General features: G+C 44.9%; 1 protein-coding gene across 3 annotated transcripts in view; it reads left to right on the top strand.

Annotated features, from left to right (window-relative positions):
• The first annotated feature begins 4,078 nt into the window (after nt 1–4,078).
• Nucleotides 4,079–17,727, top strand: part of LOC140226963 (uncharacterized) — a 48,367-nt gene continuing 34,718 nt past the window's right edge. For all 3 annotated transcript variants that reach the window (XM_072307399.1, XM_072307400.1, XM_072307398.1), the window contains exon 1: nt 4,079–4,453. In XM_072307399.1, coding sequence (XP_072163500.1) covers nt 4,250–4,453 — 204 coding nt within the window. In that variant the 5' untranslated portion in view covers nt 4,079–4,249. The remainder of the gene's footprint in view (nt 4,454–17,727) is intronic.

Genomic DNA, 17,727 nt, shown 5'->3' with positions numbered 1-17,727 from the left:
GTCTGTCAGACAGATTGTGCAGTAAAACTAGCTCAGGGATAGGGATGTCAGATGGAGACTGGCCAGAGTTGTCAAACAGTTCTGTGAAGATAGGGTCAGTGTATTATTTCAAAGACTTGCTCTCTATAGAGCACTTGAGACTAGTTCTTCCCTTTAACAATTGATTGCACCTCTAGTTTATAGGATTTATCATCACAGAAATGTTATCGTGAACTCATGAGGCCTATTGAGTATCACAAGCGCCAAATGAATACCCTCCGGTTACATGACCTGCACTAAAACCAAATGTGCTGTATCGGATTATGTTGCCAACCTTTCGATCTTATCTTGGACGCATGAATGCTGATAACACCCAGCCTAGCGCGGCTACTGCGGCTCTATTTTCAGACATCACAAATTACGATCTATTCTGCCCCGAATCCCCGAGATTAGACGGGGGATCAGCCCCACCGGTAGCTCGCAAGATCTCGAATTTCTCACTGCCCAGATTCCCGATGGGAGCAACTTCATTGTCGGACAGCATAGCATGATTGGTGGTTTGGGGGGGGGGGGGGGAAGAGCATGGAGAGAAGGGAAAGAGAGTTAATTGAACTGTTTCCTCTTTGCCACCACAGAGAAGTAAAGCTGTGGGACTACGTCGCTTCCGCCGCTGCAGAAAATTTTACCAGCGCTTCGTCTCTCAACTCAATTCCCAATCGATACAAATATGATGAGTTGTTTTGGTGGGGTTTTTTTTTTTTAATTCTCTCTTGCTCACTCGCACACCATTTCTCCTCCTCACCTTACTGTGCTGCAGGCGAAAAATTTTTGGAATGAGGCTTACGGCACATTTTGCATAGTAATAAAAAGCTTGTGTGATTTCAGTTTGGCTCTACTGTCCAGAGACTAGCCTTGCACCAGCTAACTATTCATGAACTTGCTTTTTGTGTATGTAAACTTTGAATTCAGTGGAGAAAACGGGTGTGTGACATACTTTACAATTCATGTCGTAATGTATGGGGTTCGTAGAATAGACAGTAAATCAGTGTCTCTGTAAGTAGTGAAATGATATGTCACAAATCAAAGAATGTTATAATCATGGACTAGAATTATTGTGTTCACACCCTCTTGCTATGTTGTGTTATTTTGAAAGGCAAGCTAATGAGAAAGCAGCCCCATAATACGATACAAGCATAAATCAAATCTGTAGATAGAAGGTGAAAGTAGGTGCCAGGTAACAAGGCGTGAACTGAAAACTTATTTGACGATTTCCGGGCAATTAACTTGATAATTTTTCCTTGTGTCCCGATATGACACATTCCGTGTACTCCACCAAAGCATGATGCGTGCAAATAAAAGACGAAAAATCTGCCAAGTGAGTGAGGAAAGGGGAGGCGTGTGGAAGGGGGGGGGGAGGGGGCTGGGGGCTGGGGGCTGGGAGATGAGTAACCGGTACATGATTGCCGACGTCATAAAGGAGGAAAGTTTAATGATGATGATGATGACTTGTTCATAACAGGTGAGTTAGATGGGAGGGGTCTACTCCTGAAATGAAGGGAGGAGCTGCTAGCCATCACGCTTTATTGTCACAACAACCCCCACTCACTCCTATCATGGGGCATCCTTATCACCCTTAATCCGGCTGGATTAGATGGGATGGGGGGGGGGGGCTGCTGTATATCTTCTTCCTCTTGTTTCCTATATTCCATGTCATTTTTTTTTTTTTTGTCTATTTAACTTGTTGGCAATGGACTCTCTTACCTGTAAGGATTGCCAGCTGAGATTTGAAGCGAGTGATGTTTCATTCATTGATCCTATACCAACCACTGAGAGTCCCCCAACCACTGAGCCTATGTAGCCTCACTCCAAGTCCTTTCTAATAAGATGTAGCATTGATACTTGGGGCTTTCTGTTTTGCATTGCAAAGTTTCTGTGACCATGATATGGGACAGGGTTTAAATTATATAAAGCATTCAACAGTTACAGCAGCTTCGCACAAGAATTCACTGTCTCAGGTAGGCCACAAATATAGCGTAGCAAATGAAGTATGGCAGTAAATATGAAGATAATGATACACATTACCATTGAAACATGGAGACAAGAAATAACTAAACATACCGCATCTTTTCACTTGAGGTAGAAGCAATCAGTGAAGAATAACAAGTTACAGCATCTAATTTGCTTGTTCAGAGGCTGTATTAGTGTAAGCAAGAGCTTCACAACTACATATATTCTTTGAATAAGATGAGATGAGCTTGTAACGAATGAATGCAGCTCCTTGTCAGTATAGTCATTGTGTACAATAGCCTCTAGTTCTATTCTGTGTTGATGGTCATGTGAAGATCTATAGAGAATGTTATCGTAGATGAGCATATCTACTAGTCAGCTCTCTCTCCCTCTCTCCATTGCTCTCTCTTTCTTTCTCCCCTCTTACCCCCCCCCCCCCCACACCATATGATCTCTGTCAAGCATAAAGATATGTAAGGGCTCAATCCCCGTAAGTACACACCAGACTGCCAGACGACAGTCATATGAAAATAGATTATCAATTAATCTGCTATTTGTCGAACAAGAAACCTCAGGGCAATGGTAGCACTGAAGGCAAGGTCATTTCAGACGCGGTCTCTCTCCCTCTTTCCCTCTCTTTCCCTGTGCTAATAGTTGTATTTACCAGTGTTTATATTTGTCCAGCAGCCTTAGACTAGAGAAAGGGTTGCTTCGTTGGCACTGGCCGTGCTCGTTCATCTCCAGTTTCTTGTCATCAAATGGGGACAAATCATGCCTAATTAGCTCATAATTCAATAAGGAAAGCAGCATCTGATTCTGAAATCAAACGGTGAGGTGTCAAGAGTAAGGGGGGGGGATTCTTTCTGTCTTCTCTTCGTATTTGTCAGCGTGGGGGCACAAGCAAATTGAATTTTCTTTGCACTGAGCCCCTGTCTAAGCCTCCAATAAAAAAGGGATTAGACCGGTAAGGGTGTTGAGTCAGTGAAAGGAAGCCACAATGGAATGGCCCGAAACCAGAGTTTGGCGGAGATAGCAGCACGATCTGTGTTATAGCCAGAGCGAGGGTGTAACCGAGCTAGACAAATTGGCAACGCGGCGCTAATGACGACCACGTCTGAGTAACGAGGCTATAATTGGAATTACTCGTCACGCCGCTTGACGCATTTGAAACATCGCAGACTTCGGGGATCGCTAATGTACTCAATTTAGAATTGATGGGTTGTTATTATTAAGCCATTATGCAGCTAAATTGATGAAGTTAGAGTCGACACATTGTAATAACAGCGCGGATCAGGGAATTTGATACACGAATTGCATTTAGCACTTAACCTCAGACATTTAAAGCTCCATCAATTATTATGCCACAGTTCTTTCCCAGCTGTAACTGTAACATGACTACCAACTGCTACTTGCCACTCTTATCCGTCGGCTTGCTCTTTATGAACCTCGGATGAATTACTCTTTCTCTTTTTTTTTTCCTGCAAATGGATCCTGGTATTCACTTCTGGCCTTTGCCATTTTCAGAGTAAGGAGAATTAACAAAAAAAAATTTGCTGACGGCCAAAGGGTATTCCGGAAGCCATAGATGTAATCGTGCGACCAACTTCTGTGAGTGTGTGGGTGGTTTGACACTTTCTGCTGCATGAGTGTGCCACTCTCAACAGAGTATATCTCAATTGCTGTCATTTTTTTTTTTTTTTTACCAGTGATAAGCATGAAAGCATCAGAACGCTATCTGTATCATGTGCATAATTAATGTGAAAGAGGTGACTATCGTCATAGGCAGTGTTGACTTTGTATGTCTTCTGTCTTCTGTGATGTAGAGTTAAGTTAGATTTTTCTCTCCTTTGCTGCTGGGACCATTTACCTACAAGAAATGACAGGCAAGCATTTGGATAGCTAAAGGCAAAGAAGCGCAAACTGACAGGGGGTTCCGTGTTTTGTGTATCTCTCTAGCTTTTATAAGCTACAAGGGCATGATATCATGTAGAAAGCCTGTTGTGTTGATTCCATTCTATTGTGTGTATTTTTCCTTTTATATCTTCATGCAGCAAGTGGACCACCACCACCATCGGCTCCTCCACAACCGCCGCCGACACCGCAGCACGCTCCACCAGCGGCACCGGCCCAGCCTCCGTCGGCAGCGCAGCCGGCGCCACCCGCCCATCAGCCCCAACCACCCCACCAGGCGCCGCAGCACCAACAACACGAGCTGCTACGGCAAGAGCTCAACAACCGCTTCCTGGCGTCGCACAACCCCAGCATGTCGGTGGGGCCCCCTCCATACCTACGCCAGGAGACTCACATGCACCAACACATGCACCAGCATCAGCACACCCACCAGCATTCCTTCCTGCCTCCGGCACCACTGGGGGCCACAGCTGCACCGGGGCTGGTGCCGGCTGGACCAGCCGCCGCTGCACACATCACCAGGGACGCCGAGAGGCTGCGCCAGCAGGCCATCAGGGTAAGCACCCCAAGCAGAGACGACCAGCATCGCCAAGGTTTCTTGGTGAGGACTAGTCCGACTCCTGGGGAATGGGTTATAGCTTCCACTTTCTTCCTTTGGTGCTTAGAGCATGGATTGATTGTTCAAAAAAGATCTCCTTGGATGATTTTTCTCCCCTGTTAATCTGGGTGGAAATACACTTCGGGGGCAGGAGAAATTCTTTATTTCCCTAAATATTCCATAGGTTGAATGTGCCCCTCACAGAAAATAATTCCCTACTTCAGCATGGCGTGAATGCAACCTGGTTTGTGGTTCACAGGGAGTGCCACACTGTGGTTTTAGAGAGGAAAGTCCTGTAGCGTGGGACTTTCCTCGTGAAGCAGGACCTATTGTGAACTTGGGACCTAGTGTGAACGCAAAGGATGGTCTTTCTCATTGTGTGGAAGTTGGCTGTTGATGTCACAGTCATGGACAAGGGGAGGTAGCACTTTTCACACAAATGTTCTGAACTTGTCTCTGGATGCACCTTGGTGATTTATTGTTGTTGCTTTCAACAGGTGATGGAAAGTATATTTGACACAGATGACTCCCAAAGGATATAGGCTGCTTTGCAAATTGCACCTGTCTTTATCAGGAGTGGTGTTTTTTGATCCCTCCTGTTTTTTGTGATTGAAATGTCAAATGTCAAAAGCGGGAGATACAATGATTACAAAGGAGGTATTGCTGATAACATGTAACGCTATTTGTTAGGATTTACTGTCACCTGAAATTTGACGCATTTTATTGAATTTTTGTTGGTTGGTTTACGGCCGGCTGTTAGATGGTGTTATTAATCATCCTAATCTCTAATAGATCTTCTTTCTTCAAATTGCTGCTGTTGGATTGGAAATTATATCTGTGATTTGCTCTTTGCTTCAGTCTCTCTTGTATTGGTCAAGAGATAAGCATCCGAGTGCAGGGTTGGAATGATATCATTTACCTTCGTAATGAAGGCATCGCATTCTCCACCCTGGGAGAGCTTTTTGTATTCTAAAAAGGAAAGAGAAACAAGACCTGAGAGAGGGATGTTCATTTGACAGTCTGCCCACACCAGCCGCTGAGACTTGTCGTCAGACCGAGACATTGCCGTCCTCTCGGGGATCGTTTGCTGTCGGAGATGCAGAAACTCCTACCTCAACACAGGCTGGATATTTGCTCATCCACACACACAACTGACTCTGAAAGCTCACCTGTCCACATGGCTCGAGTTACTGGCAATTGTTCGGAGATATCTACCAAGGATAAAAGTTTGTGGAATAGGAGGCGGGGTGGGTGGAGGGGAGGGGTGGATTGGTGGTGGAGAAGGCACTCGTTGCATACCGAGGAAAAGAAATAGAATGCTCTGTGATTTCTTATCATGTTATGGTCACTGGATAAGCCGGGGAGTGGTTGAAAACCAATACTCGTCATCTGAGGCAATCACGGTGATGACCCGCTTATATGTGGGTCATTGCTCGCGGAGGCTTGGAGGCAAGCTGAGTCCATCTCACTCCCCAAATCGGTGTAAATAGGATGCGGAGATGGTGGTGATTGCGGGATGGCATTCACCCTGATAGAGTGACATCTTTGTTCATTTCTTTTTCATTTGTATTTTCCATAAGGACACGATGACGATGATGTTTTGGACAAATTGTGGCTGGCTTTGAGGGGAAAAGATACTGCAGGGCGAGTGGCATTCCTCACTCCTTGGCTGACAGTGTCTTGTCAGGATTCATCAAGATTGGTCTGTAATTTACACTTTATGACGGAGATAAGGGTCAAGATAATGGTAGGAATGATACCATCTCGACAAGTCATGCTTCTTGTGCAGGTTGGCACTGCTGCTGTCAGTCACCTGGTGATACCAATCCTGGAGCAGTGCTCACCCAACCCCCTTATCCCCTTTCCCCCTTCCCCCTTTCCCTCTTCCTCCTTCCAATCTCCATCCTCTCCCCCTCTCCTTTCTGTCCTCTCAATCAGAGACAGATGCTCGAGCAGGGAGGCGGTTCCCTGTCCAGCCCTTCAGGGGTGAATGTCTCATGTAGTTCCCATGTGCAACATGTGCAAGTGATATATTCAGGTCTGATCCAAGCAGCCCCTCTCCCCTCCTGTCCCCGCCACACCTGCTTCCCCTCCCCCTTCCTCCAATGGAGCGGATGACAATGGGTGTGAAGATGTGTTTGTCGCAGGTCTTAACATGCTTCCATGTGGGGGAAAAAGAGAGGCAGTTTCTGTTCTACCCCATGTGAATTGTGGTGCATTTCCTGCAGAAAGTGCCGTCTAGACCGGCTTGATCTGCATCGTCACCCGACGTGACCGATGCATCGTAGTGTTCCTTACACCAGATGGGACCGCAAGAATGTCTGATGTTCGGTCCTTTGAGACTGAGGGTGTGAGAATCATAGATTTCATCCAGTTTTGATGTAATCCCTCAACATTTTCTCTAGGTCACCTCAGTCTGTAGAAGATGGTAGGTAACGTCTCAGGATGGTACAATCTCAAGAAATGAGATTATGCGCTAAGAACCTCCTAGATGCAGATGCTATTCCTCTCCGCTGTCTTCTAATGAAAATGAAAATATTTGTTACGACATTTTGTTATTGTTGCATGAGCCTTAGTTCCACTGCATGCTATGCTTTGTCACACTCACCTTGTGAATTGTTGAGACTAAACACAAAAGGTTGCAATATGAAACATAGTTTTTCAAGTATGTCCTCTTAACACTGCTTAGTACTGCTTTCTCAAGTGCCATCTTTACTAGTACCGCCATGGCCTTAAGTACCTTCTCATGAAGAGTGCAAGAATTTGTTATTACATAGGCAAGAAATGCTTGCAGGCCTTCTGCATGCCACTCATGTTTTTTTTCATCAGGAATTGTTCTCTTGAAATAATGAGAGCATTTCAAGTCCACAGAGTGTTGCAAGAACCCTCAAAAAGAAATGACAAATTCTTTCATGTTGTAATATGTAGAATGTGATCATATATTTCCTTTACCAAAGAGCTTGAGTTAAATTCCATGTGGAGGGCTTTATCACATTCTGTATTAAAAAAAGAAGTGAAGGAGATGGACACTATATTCCTTTCTTCTACTGCATTAATGAGGATGAGTTATTCAAACTGTTGCCACGAAGCAGCTGGCATGTGGAGAATCGTGTTCGAAGTTGCTTTAAAATCTCTCACTCACTCATCAACACGCTTCCTTCATTTTCGTGAAATACCTAGCCATGATTTGGCGAATCTCCCTACCACTTTGTGCTACGCCAGAGTCGATTACCCCATCTACTCCCTCCCCCCCCCCCCAAGCCTTAACCCACCACCACATTTCTCATCCCTGCCATTATCGATGCACCTGTGACAGATTATCATCTTCAAGGTGCCTCTGATTTCCCCTCCTAAAGAGACTGGCTCGAATAACTCATCTTTCCTCCCCGCCCAGTGATAGATGACAACAAAGTATGTAAGAAAACAATCTGCTTCCTGCTGGCTAGAGAAAGCTGAGCAGTTGCACAAGAGAAGAATATAAAGAGAGAGAGACTAGAACAAAACAAAACAAAAAAATGAGCTCACGCATTCGAGTACGGGACAAATCCAAAGGAGAGACTGAAAGAGAGCCTTGGAAGTAAAAGTTAAAAAGAATGCACTCATGGGGCGGGGATGGGGGGGGGGGAGGACTTGATATGAAAAGTATGGTTTGTTGTTAACCCTCATGAACAGGGGCGCACTAAGTGATCCTAATTGGACAATAGTCTTCAGGAGAGGCCGCAGTCACAGCTTGCATCTATTAGCGTCTTCTCCTTTCCGTTGCCCCTCTTCCTGAGAGGAGGGGAGGGCAGCGATGAACCGCTTCCTCTGGATGTCACTGGACTCATCTTCGGATCCCACTCCCAACTGTCGCTACGGCAACACAGCATCATGTGCTGGGGTCGCGTTGCATGCGCGGGCTTTGACGGAAAATATCTGCCCGTTTCGAGTTGCACTTTAATGCTGAAATTGAGAGAAACTAGCCATGCTGTGGCAGTGAGCAAGTGCCTGCTCACCTCAAAAAATAGAAAATTGCCCAAATTATGCAATGGTTCTGTTATGTTTCCCTCAAACAAGGAACAAACAAGGAGCGAGTATGCGCACACTGTTTCTCTCAGTGACATCTTCTCGTGGTACGCTTGTTATTCATGCTTTACCTCAACCGTTATCTCCAGCTTGTCTGCTGATGTCCCAGATGATGTCGTTTTATGCTAAGTAATGCATCCCCCGTCTCGGTGTGTCCTTCCAGCTAGATGGGCAGGGAAACAAGACGTGACACTAAGTTGCAACCCGGGGCACCTGTTTCTCATCTCGGCCTTGTCGTAGTCACTTTAATGGAAAAGACGAGAGATTGATTCTTCCCCCGCCGACCCCTCCTCCCCCCCCCCCATCTCTCATGCATGTACAAAAGAAGATGAGCACACTTGTCATCACATGTTCTCATGATTCCATGTCATCTATCGCTCATCGCCATTTTATTGGGGAGGGGGTTACTGGTCAAGGGGGAGTTAAATGTTCTATGCCCTTATGCTCTGGCTCGGTGATATAAATCTATGAATCGTAACCGGACTCTGTTGGGTAGGGTGCCCAAGGGTGTAGGTTTTCTGTTGGGTGTAGCACAGAGAGAGATGCAAGCAGCTGCTGCGGCTTTCTTACGTGATGCAGCGTGCCAAACGGAGGAGCCCAGGGATGGAAATGCCGCGACGATCTCATGTGTTATGGAATATCATATTAATTATGTTGATCTAATTCATTATGGCGAAACCTTATCGCCCTTAATTGATTCAATTTGGGATGGAGAAAAAAAAGTGGGGCATTTATCTCTGTCTAGGTTGAAAATGGCGCGGCCGAACCCTCGCTGCGCCTAGCGAGAATTGGACCCCAAAATAGCCTTCCTCGAGCATACAAACCTCATCAGGGCAAAGAAAGTGTTCAATGCTCTAATGTGTGGAAATAAAAACATAGGAAAAGTGGCAGGCATGCGATAATGGTAAACACATCAGCATCATCATCACAATTACTGCGCTGATGTGGAGCAAAGGGCCGCCTGCTAGCGCCATCATCGCGACAGCTTCTGGTAATGGATGCGATTTCGCGGCAAGGTGCGGTTGAGAAGGGGAGTAGGAAATGTGTTTTATCTGCCGATAAGCGGTCCCAAATGCTGATAACAGGTGGCAGAACAATTTACAGGAGTTGGGGCTGCGTCAATGAAAATTGTGCTCTAGCCTCCACAAAGGTAGAGCGTGTCTGCTTTTACTTTGTACAGTCCATCTGCCCCACATCAATGGTGTTCTAATTCTTATCAAATACGTACACAATTTGGCTTTAGCTTGCTGCCAGGCAAACTATGTTTTGCAAAGAAGCAGCTGCAACATTAACACATGTGGGGCTACAAATAACTTGTGGTAGGATGATTTCCCTTATGTGCTGGGCAGCGAAGTCAGCAGGAATTGTTGGAGAAAACCTGGCATCATTTGAGATGCATTTCAAAGTATTCCTTACAGAGGATTATGCCTCAACAAAATAGCCATCTTGTAGGAAAATTAAGGTCCTCCTCTTTTGACTCTTTCTTTTTGATAATCATCAAAAATTCATGAACTGCCATAGTCGATACGATCTGATTTTGGTATCTAGACAGAACAGCTGATGTGATGTGATGGTGAAAGCCATCAGCAGGTGACTTGACCGACTTTCTGTCGCCGTTGCCATGCGGTCAGCAGACGTGAAGCTGTGTTGTCCATGCTGGTTGCCGTCTTTGCTTCTTTTACTGGTCACTGTGTGTAGCATCTCATCATAATATGTCTTCTCTTTCTCCTCTTTGTGTCTGTCTGTCTGTCTGTCTGACTGTCTGTCTGTCTGTCTTTCTGTCTCTCTTTCTCCACCACCTACCTCACCCTCACTCCCTCTGTAAGCAGGATCTGTGTCAGAGTTGTGGCAACTAATCTTCAGGGAACAGGCCATTTGTCACGGAAGAATCAAATCACAGGAAAAATAATTCAATTTCTGCCCCGCGATCACAAGTCGTTACAGGCCGCCTCGGCCCTGCGTCTTCGCTGAAGCCCACCAGCTTCACAGGGCTCAACCGGGCCGGGAGTTGCACTCTAATTGTGAGAGCTGTTGCAAGTATGTGCTTGTGTGTGTGTGTGTGTGTGTGGATAAGGATGCTGCACAAGCTTAGAGGTTGGGTCATAGGTCAAAGGTTGATTGGAAATTTGGATAGCTGTGAAGACAGAAGGGTTTGTTGACTAGTTGGGAGACATATTATGAATGGAGAGGCATATCTTTGCTCTCTCTTGGGAGGTGATCTGACTGACACACCAATGCAGAGAATGGTGCAGAAAATTACCAAATGGAAGAAAATATGTAAGGAATAGAAGAGTGGCGATCAAAAAGGAGATCCTGTTTTGATAATATTTGTACATCAGAGGTGATATAAGAAATACACCCATATCTGACAGCAGATGACAGTTCATACACTGTAGGGGTTGTTATCAGAATAAGATGTGACAAACATTGGAGAAGAAGGCTGACCCGGGGGGGTGAAATATGCAAACTTGTGTCTATAAGCTCATAAGGGGGTAGACTATTCCCCCCCCCCCCCCTTACCCCATGGATACCCTGCCTAGACACCTGGAGCTGCCGCTTGGAACCCAAGACATCCCAGCTCTGCTGCCAAACCACCTTCATAACTGTAAAATCTAATCAATGCCCTCCAAACAAATTTCATTACGAGCCCAGCGGGATTAATTTGTGCAGGTGCTCTGGCCAACTCCGTATTCTTGACCTATGACCTTGCAGTCGGCTACCCATGGTCTTTTCTCAGCTTCTCCCTTTATTTGAGGGGGGGGGGAGGGAAAGAGCCTAAGGGAGGGACATGTAATTGGATTTAATTCTCTTTTCTTCTGTGTCCTCCATGTTCACCAGTTCATCCCAGTTGGAGCTCTCTGCACTTGGCTTGTGCAAGTCATTACGATGTAAATATGTACTTAATGTCTGTTCAATCCCCTTGTTCTTGTTTGCTCTGCACACATGTCATCCGTCGTCTCCCTTCATTTCTCTTGGCCATCCCCCTCCGTCATTCATGCAACGTGCTGAGCCATCCAAATTTCCCAAAATTGACAGAAATTTAGCCAATTTCCTCACCGATGGCGCATCCCCCGCTGCTGCATCTGTCCGTTCGCCCCACCCCCACCCCCATTAAAGCCACGAGAGGTGGCTGTGACAGCGTAACATCAAGGGAGGAGGGAGGGTGGGGGTCAGACGACCTCTGACCTCCGATTAGCAGCAGGCTTCCTGTCGTTAAAAGGGTCCTGCAGAGATTCGGTTGGTAATGGGTGGCCAGTCAGCAACCCTCAATCACGCAGCCGCCATCCAGAGAGATGGTAAAAGCATGCTGAAAATCACTCTCCCAATGCCACTTCATGGTGTGTTTCACCTCGACTCTAAATACTAGGATATCCCATCCATTCACTCACTGTCAGGGGTTTCTACAAATTATATTCATTAGAAAGGTGGGTGAAAACCGGGGAACAAGTGTGGCTGACTCTCTGTGTAGTAAAACAGCTTCCTGAATAGAAATGAATTCATCATTATTAGAATAATCAGCTGTAGTCTCGTTAGATTTTGAAAATGCATCGTTAAAAATGTGAAGAGATACTGAAAACTAATTCAGGGTTTTGGATGGGATAAATATGCATAAGAAAACAGACTGTGTTCGTACTGGCGCATATTGTTTTGTGTCATTTCAAGTCCCGCCCAGATACAGATATGAATATTGGTTTTTGTTGTTGTTGTTGTTTTTGTTGTTGTTGTTGTTGTTATTGTGTGTGTGTTTTTTTTTTATTGTGCATGATCGCAATGTTACGTAGGAAGCACTACATGATATCCTTCTGTCATAGGGTATTTTCTGGAATGTGTGATTGTGTTCTTTTATGTTACTTACATTTTATGGATTAAACTTAAAATTAGTGTGTCAGTAAAGAAACTATTGATGTGTTCCACACTGACGTAACATAACATAATCTCTTCAGCCCACAAGAGGGTCACATTAAACTGATTTGTATCCTTCAGCAGTACGAAGTGTTTGATCGAACATTGCTGTCAACTCACAAAAACAAAAATAAAAACATGCATATAGGATTGGCATTCACAGATGATTCGGTGGTTGGAATAATTCTAATTTGAAGCCGATGAGAGGAAATTATTAAATGAAATGCTTGCAACACGGCTTTAAATTTCCCTTCTTAAAACGTAACATTCTTGAAAGCGGGTCCACCGAGAGCGCCTTGTCGTCTCCCGGGTTTCCGCGGGTGTTCATGCCTGAAGCTGATACGCCCAAGAAATGGGCAAAGTCTTCATTGTCGCCCCGCTCCGAACATAAATTGGGAAACTTGAAACAAGTGTACTCCAAGATTTCAAACATGCCCCTCGGATATTGGCTACCTCTTGAAATACCCCGAGCTTGTCAGATTCGGCGCGACGTTTCGGGCCGAGTGTTGATGAGAAACGATGGCATCTGATAATCGTTTCCGGAGCAACGGAGAGGTTGACTGACAGATGAGAGCCGCCCCCTTCCTGCCTTTTGCGCGCCCTGGAGAATAGAATAAGAGACAAATATTTGAGCCGGAGCTGGAAAATATTTTGATAGCGGCACGACTGGGAATCCCAGCCAAGGCGGAGAAGGGAACAGCAAATTGGAAGGACACAGAGAGGTTGTTGAATCAATTTCGGATAATTAGTTTAGCATTATACGATTGTATCTCAGGCAATACATTTCAAGAGGAATTAAAATTCCTCTGTGTGCCGAGAGGAACGGGCGTGAAAAATCGAAATCTACAGCCGTGTGAATTTGCACTTTTCGCGCACCGAGCGGCTAATTGAAGTGACACAGGAGCCCGCGTTGGGGGAGGGGGGAGGCGTCGTTTGGAGCGTAGAGAGAGAAAGACGAATGTCACATTGGCTGGGATGTAAAATGCAGGAGAAAATTAAGACGCCATGACTGGATCTGTTGCAGTCTCAGCAAAGGCAGTTTCGTAGTCCCCCAAGCCTCTAAGAATCACTGTGAGCTATTAGTACAAAATGTGAAGGGGTTTGAAAGGGCGGTGGATTCCTCTTGCGAGCGAGGAAATATCTGAGAGTCTCAAAGAGGGCATGGTGCATGTAATATTGATTATCGAGCGCCATTTAATCACTTTCAATTAGTCCCTGCTATCAGGGGCAAAATTAACTCTGCATGGGTACAGCATCTGCAAATTACCCCTATATGGCTACTGTAAAGTCAAAGTCATTTCCCTAACCTTACTGCTTTGAAGTGGTACTTCACAGAATGGAAAGTTGCTAAATGCAAGTACAGGCTGCCATGGTATTGTCCCTCATGTTTGTTTATTTGGTTGTTTTTTCTTGTGTGTCTCAAATCCCATTGTGACTATTTGGTACTATTAACGTGTGGAGTAGAATGATGGCACGAATGCTAAATTGCATTTTTTTCATTGTGGCATCCATCCATACAGAAGAGATATGTCCTCACTTCTTTCTTCCATTTGCTGTAGTGATCACAGCACAACAGGTGGACTAAGCCCAACTGAGATATTACACACGCACAACAACATGAATTCTATACTGCATAACACTACAAGCTTCTGTCCACACCAAGATGGTTACGATGCTGGGGATGTTTCACATGCTTTACTGATCTAGTTTGGCACAACTTTGCCTCTGGCGTGATTCTATTCTATTAAGGTCATGTACTCCTACTAAAGAATAATTGTTTTTCTCACCAGTGTTTTCGCATTTCGGGTTCAGGTTTCAAGTTTGTATGATTGGCTCTTCTTATCTGTAAAGCTCGACCATCTGCATTTAATGGAACTGTGTAACAAGTCTATGAGGTCCAAAATGATATATTCTCTCTTCACCCGGCATAAACCCCTCCAGTGTGCCTGTGGATTCTTCCTGTGGAGTTGAAAGTATGCTGTAGTCTCAAGGGCCGGTGATATTTGATCGGTTACTGCCTTCGGGGGAAAGATTGTTGGTTGTGACTTTGCCTCCGCCTTCCATTTCAGAGATTTATTTCATTGCCAGTGCTAATTACTCTCCTCGCAGTGAGAAAACAGTTGTAAGCAGTTTGTTTTCTCCCTACAGAGAGGGAGAGAGCGAGAATATGGCACCCCAGGGAACGGATGAGATTGAAATGTGGACGGTTGCATCGGGATTAGCGACATCGTCAGTAAACAAGGCGAGATGGACAACCCCCGTAGCCCCCCTTCACACAGGAGGATGTGACGGAGGATGTGACTACGCGGCAGTGACTCCTGCACGCGATGAAACCCTTCCTTGGGTGGGAGGTTGTCAAACAGAATTATCGGTGGGTTACGAACCCAATTTGACCTCTGAACCCTATCTGTCAAGCTTGGAAGTGGCGAGGTCTTCAAGGTTTTCCAAGAGGTTTTCTTTCTCTCTCTCTAGATCACCGTTGTTGTTTGTTTATAGCCTGTTGTTGTAATGGTAAGGCGAGCTGTCTGCCCCCGTTGTTTACTGTCAGTCACCAAACGTCGCGTTGATGGGCTCGACGAATGCGTCATCGAGACTGTTGCCGTCTGCAGAAAGGTTAATGTTACTGTCGTAACTCGATGTCGAATAGCTTCTGATTCTGTCTGGGCCCCTGCCAAACATCAACGGCCAGCTGGATGGCTGTTCGTGCATTTTTCCACAGAGAACCATAAATGCAGTAGCTTGATCCGTCCTGGAGGGTGTTCATGAAGGAATAGCTAAGGCTTTGAATTGACATCGAGCTGCGTGGAAATTTGCTCATTTTTATCTCATGTTGCTGACAGCACATGTGATGACAGTCGCGCGTGTACTTCTGTTAATGGGATATGATGACTCAAGTTTCCCTGATGAAATAGAAGTCTAGATCTATGCACAGAGGTCATAGAGCTAAACAGAGTTGCAGTGCTTTCGCTCTCTTATTTTGTTTTATTTTTCTTTGAAGGAGAAGAAATGGTGAAGATTCATTAAAAGCAAAGACTCCCCTCAGCAAAGGCTGATACGGAACAGCTGAGGTCTTAACGGAGCTGATTTCATAGAAACTTTGCAAAAAATAGCACCATGCCTCATGCTGCAGTGAGAGACGATGGGCGATCCAACAGAAGTAGGTTGGATGGAGATCTGTCTTCAGATTAGCAGCGTGTAGAGAATATAGCCAGTTAGATGATGATATCGCCTATCTGCCCCCACACAGAGGGATTCTTGAGTGAGAAGTCACTACAGGGCCTACCCTGGCAAGGACAGAAGGAGTTCAACAACAGAGATTTGTACACCTCTTGATGGTACTCAGGAAAGCAGAGGTGCATACAAAGTTGGCAGATTGAGTACACAGGGTGTAACACCAGCCCTAAGATTAAGTCAGTTGGTGATTTATGGTGCAGCTCAGTGGCTTAGCCAATGACATTTAATCTCCCAGTGTTGTTCGGGCCTGATTGTGGGGTTGACTAAAAACTCTTCAGTTGGTCGTTGGTGTGATGAGGAAGTAGAAGTAGAAGTAGTGGTGGATTTGGGCATGAGCTGTGCAAGGCGTTTATGTATGAGTGGTATCTTAAACCTTGTATTCTATTGGGTCACTGAGATGGGGCATTCAGTGTCTGTAGTCGTCGAGAATGTTTGAATCTCGGGCTTAGATATTTGCAGCTATGGCTGCTCGGCGCGTGACGCTTTCTGTAGAGGGTGGGCAATAAGGCTGCTGTCTGTGATGGTGTCTTGATCCCATATAGGAAAGGCGGGCAGCTTAGTCTTAAGCCCAATAAAATAACCAGCCAGCAGAAATCCAAACAAACATTTTTTTTTCTCCTCATCCATCCCGTTAGATGGAGGCATATATATTTCCTGTTTCTCTGCGCACGGTGGCGAGAGCGAGATCGCGGGGAGGGAGGGAGGGGGACGGGGGATGCGGAGAGTCGGCAAGCACGGTGGCGTCCGCCGAGAGATTCGACACTGACTGCGGGTATTACCCCAGCTGCCAGCTTGTCACTCACTGGTATTATTTCCGATTCCTCATTGTTGGCGAGAAAATGAAGGTTGATATCAGACAGAAGAGGGAGGGTATGAAGAGAAGGGGTTAAACGAAGGGGGGTTTTACTAAGGGGAATTTGCCCAGCGTAATCCCACCACCATCTTTCTTCTGTTCTTCTCCCGCTCATCTATTTATAAACAGTGGGATTTACGCTTGCGCAGCCCTGACTTTAGGAGAAAAAAAGAAGTTGAATCATCACACGGTGGATGTACCGGCTGGATTTTAGGAGGATTTGGCTGTTTTTGCGTTAGGTATGCCTTCACACCCCACCCCTTTTGCAGGAGAAATCTTATGAGTCAATACACTTTCTGACACATGATTTTGGTGCATTACTTATTAGTGAGTACATTGAAGGTATTTTTTATTTTTTACTTGGTTATTGTTGTTGTTGTTGCATCTGCTTGCAGGGAATCCGCAAGGATAATAGGCAGCATGATTTAATGGAAGAAGATTACCAACAAAACCTCCCAAGGAAGTTTCAGTAAATAATTAAGTCCTCGTAAATGCCACCTACTTTCTCCCGTCTTTGCAAATCAAAGTAAGGAAATCCATTGCAATGTTGTGCCTCCCTTGAAGAATGCGGATGATGCTGGTGACAGACAAGTATTTATGGCTGTACTCTTCTGTCTCCAGTGGATGAGGCCCGTGTTGTTTGGAAGAATTTATGAGTTTTCATAACATATTTTGCTCATTATAAGACAAATCAGCCAAGACGTATCATTACCTCACCAACTTTCACAAATTTTACCTTAACATTTTTATCTTCGACAAGCAATTTCATGTAGAGTGGGAAAATATAGAACAGTAAGTGTATTTTCAAATGGAATATATTTCTGTTTAGTGTCAAAACAGCGTATTAATTTACTGTATGTTGATGTGTTTGTTATCAATTCAATGCTCATTAACATTATGGAGAAGGCATGCCATAATCAATATTTAGCAATTCTGTTTTGTGTTTGTATGGATTAATGAAAAGAACAAAAGATTACCAAAGTATACATTAATCATACATAAAATAAGATTAAATTATCCAGGTGTAACATTTGTTCAAACATTCATGGGTTAGTACAGAATGAGTGTGGGTTATTCAGATGAAATTTCTCCATCTAGAATCAGTGAATGTTACTCTGAGGATAAGTAAGTGAAGTGTGTAAGATTTAAACTTCAAGCGAATATACAAAGTTGTAAT

Source organism: Diadema setosum, chromosome 4 (genome assembly GCF_964275005.1).
Source record: "Diadema setosum chromosome 4, eeDiaSeto1, whole genome shotgun sequence".
NCBI lineage: Eukaryota > Metazoa > Echinodermata > Echinoidea > Diadematoida > Diadematidae > Diadema > Diadema setosum.
The sequence above is the reverse complement of the archived record's forward strand: the minus strand, read 5'-3'. Positions and strand labels throughout refer to the sequence as shown.